The following is a 3,961-nucleotide window of genomic DNA, read 5'->3' on the forward strand; positions in this document are numbered from 1 at the left end:
ATAATTTTTTTTTTTTTTTTGGTTTTTGCTAACGATTTATATGTAGCATTTTTCTGTCATTTCTATTATATTATATATATATATTATATTATATTATATTATATTATGAAAAAAAATCCTAAAAATATAAATTATACATCAAATGAAAGCTTATTCTATAAGCTTTCTTTGTTTTTAGAAACATTTTTCTGTATAGTTTACAGAAAGTTCCCAAAAATCCACCAGGACGACGCATACTCAAAAAACGCAAAGTTGTAAGTAAGTTGATCCAGAGGATGATAATGGTGGTACAACACAACAACGATGGTTAAGATGCTATATTACGTAATTGTTATTTGAGCCGACTTTACCGTTAAGCAAGTTAATTTACTGTTATTCTAGTGAAGTTAACCCTCTAGATACCGTCTTCGACTGACCTCAAACCGAGAATTCCCATTTTCGACTGTACAGTCGAAATTTAGTGACTAAAAAATAGGTGGTTTTCAAATCGCTCTTCTGTTTTTATTTTAGCTCCAATACGTCAGAAATTTTGAATATTATATTATATATATATATTATATTATAATTATGAAAAAAAATCCTAAAAATATAAATTATACATCAAATGAAAGCTTATTCTATAAGCTTTCTTTGTTTTTAGAAACATTTTTCTGTATAATTTACAGAAAGTTCCCAAAAATCCACCAGAACGACGCATACTCATTTTACGGGTGTTTCCAGGATATTCCGACTGTGAAAGAATTCACATAGACCTCAGTTAGATGTTGGTTACTCTGTATCAAGCACTTTAATGATCATCTTAACACATTTAAAATCATAATGACAAGTGTTAAAACATAAAACAAATTAACTAATAAATCAATATATCTGATCCTTTACCCAACATTACTTTTACTAAATTAACTAAAATGACATTAAACATTAAATCATCATGAGGAAAATACCACTTTATATATATATTTATATAGAATTGTTTAAAGCCTAAAATAAAGTACAGTATTGAATATACAATACTCTACCCTGTTACTAAAGTTGCTATTCTTGTTATACACATTAGGGAAAACAAGTTTATAAATTACTCTCTATAATCTACCTAACTTGCTCTATAACCTTTGTTGCCATAGCAACAGTGGTTTCAGTGGCACAGCCCTGCATACCTTACCAATCAGTGGGAAGGTCACTAACCTAAATGCAGTGCACTGTATAGGGTTCTATTGGGCCTACTGTATTCTATTGAACCTACAGTTTGTTCATCACAATAATGACAAGTTTTAATTACTTATTCATAGCATAGTGAAAATATAACAGTCATGTTAACTTTAATCTAAAGCTTAGATGCATCATAATAAGCAATCATCTATCATAATTTCCATAATAGTCTATCTAGTACAGTATTCAACCATGGTTTAACAGTGAACTGTAACTATAACGTTTTCATCTTTAATTATCTCTAGTTTAATTCTTTGAGATACACACTTATCTCAGCATCTATCTAAAATATAATGTAAATGATTTAAATACTAAAAAGTTATAAAAGAAAACATATTAGGGTACTTACCTGTGAAAGAATTCACATAGACCTCAGTTAGATGTTGGTTACTCTGTATCAAGCACTTTAATGATGATGAGCTCAATGCCAGAGGCCCAACCTCAACCAGGTCATGTGACTTTCCACAGGTCCTTGGATGTTGAAATTTAATAGGGGCCTACTTTTCTGTGCAGGTAACACTCAAAAAACGCAAAAAAAACCTAGTTACACTGCAAAAGAATCCGGTATTCAAGGGTTTGCACTACAAAAGAATCTGGTATCCAGAAGGTTAAGTCACTTAACTTTAAGTGACTTGAGCATTTATCTAGTTATAATTGACTGGTTCACATCAAATTTTTAAATAGTTAAGTGGATGTACAGGTATATCTAGATAAAACCAGGCTTGTAAATAGGAATGGCTTGCTTTGAAAAGAATCGGTTATATTTTCTATTAGTTCAAATATAGCGTGACAAATAGAATGATTTGGTCTGAAACTATGTTGATATTTATTTAAAATGTTATGTTTGGTAAGGAAGTCCAAGGGCAAATAAACTTTTAAAGGATTTTAAAAATAAACTTTTGAAGGATTTTTGAAAAAAATGGGTAGGATTGATATGGGTCTATAGTTAGTATACTGTAGTTTAATGGTGTTTCTTTTAGATGGCTTTATTATTTTAATAAAGAGAGATTCACAGTTATCATCGTTAATAGTAAGATCAGGATGAAGTTTGACATTTTACTCACTTTTAACAAATAAACAGACACCTCCAAATGTAGTTAGTCTATTCTTAGTGAAGAGAGTGTAATTTTCGAGGAATGGTATGGGTTTAATTTTGTTTTTCCACATTTCAGATACCGATAATTAAAAAAACTATGTTTAATAAAATCTAATAATGCAGTAATGCAATGTACTTCCTTGTTTTGTTTATTGCAGTAATGTTTGGTTAAATTGTTGTTCTGTTATACTGTAGTATTATCCAATACAGTACTGTAGCTAGAATTCTTCATTAAGATAATATGTACACCCCTATTACTGAACTAATATCCATGTTAAATTGGAAAACAATATTAAAATTATGGTATTTAAATGTCTACAGGGGTTTGCACCATTATATTTAACTAATCAATTCCAATTCATGGACACACTCCACCCAAAAAATACAAGAAGCCAATCCACAAATACATTAATAATTTTAACATGGAAAAACACTCAAGGGAAGAGAACTTACCGATACCGAGCATCAATGCTCTGGAATGACCTTCCAGATGTTCGTAAACATTCCCAAATTATTATAAAGTTGATTTTTAAATTTCATTTGTGCATTGTATTTTAATTGTTTTTACCTATTTTATCATTTCTTTCATTTTCTCGTTCTTTTTGTAATTTGGTTAAATTATATTTTTTACTAAATCTGGACCTCTTAAATTTCGAGACCAGTACATCTTATTATATTTAAATGAGCATTCCAAAATAAAGAAAGATTTCTATTGTATTGTAATCAGGATATTTAAAAAAATTGGGGGGGGGGAGAGACAGGGGTGTTTCAGGACCCTTTTGATCCCCTGTGGCTGCACCCTTGCTCCACACTACAGTACTTTAAACTGGGGATAAGCTCCAGCCCACAAGGATTTACTTTTATTGAACAAAAAAACTTAAGCCCTATTCCTGGCAAAATTTCATTAAAAACATATTTTTTTTAGAGAAGATCATATGCATTACTCTAATTATTATAAATCATGAAAAAATATTGGTATAAATTTTAGTTTTATGCAAAAGAATAAAAAAAAAGAGAAATACAGACAATTTCTCATAGAATATTACATTTTCTCACGAATTCTTCGTTACAAGGAATTTCAGAGGTTGTAGATCGCATCCGCTGGAATATACTCTCGCTTTTTTGTATACTTTACAGTCAATAAAGTACGCCCTCTCTAATGGGATTAGTGTTTGTACTTCGCATCTCGCACAATGCGGTCGTTCAAGTAGGCCTGAGATATGATTGTTTTAAGTGTCAAAATCTCGGTCAGAATCAGTTTTTTAACAAATTTGAAATAATTCCTATGAAATACAGTATTATGTGTCAATACTAGCAACGGAAAATATCATGCTGGCCGTTTTTTAATGTGTGAAAACAGAACCTAAATCGAGATAAGGCTAGGCCTAGCAGCCTAGCAGTGTTGGATAGGCTGCTTTCGGTGCCTACTATATTTCTTCGCAGACCTGTCGCAAATTCAAACATGAAAAATTGATCCGCATTTATTTTTTGTGTGGAACACAAAAAAAATCAAATTTCAGTCTTATTTTACATTTTTTTCATTCTTAGGAATATCTAAATTCAGTTAAACTAGCAATTCCGTATTATATTTATAAATCTTTATAACATTATACAAAAATTAGATTTTTCTTAAAAATTGAAATTTTGCCGGGAATG

The 3,961-nt window shown here is 30.3% G+C and overlaps 1 protein-coding gene across 1 annotated transcript in view; it reads left to right on the forward strand.

Moving 5' to 3' along the window:
* Positions 1-2,128: 2,128 nt before the first annotated feature.
* LOC117112943 (tyrosine-protein kinase receptor Tie-1-like) overlaps positions 2,129-3,961 on the forward strand; it is a 12,798-nt gene continuing 10,965 nt past the window's right edge. Inside the window, exon 1 of the mRNA XM_033256161.1 lies at positions 2,129-2,132. Coding sequence (XP_033112052.1) covers positions 2,129-2,132 — 4 coding nt within the window. The remainder of the gene's footprint in view (positions 2,133-3,961) is intronic.

The sequence above is a fragment of the Anneissia japonica genome, unplaced genomic scaffold, assembly GCF_011630105.1.
Source record: "Anneissia japonica isolate Jap-2015-1 unplaced genomic scaffold, ASM1163010v1 scaffold25790_len46943_cov130, whole genome shotgun sequence".
In the NCBI taxonomy this organism is placed as follows: Eukaryota; Metazoa; Echinodermata; class Crinoidea; order Comatulida; family Comatulidae; genus Anneissia; species Anneissia japonica.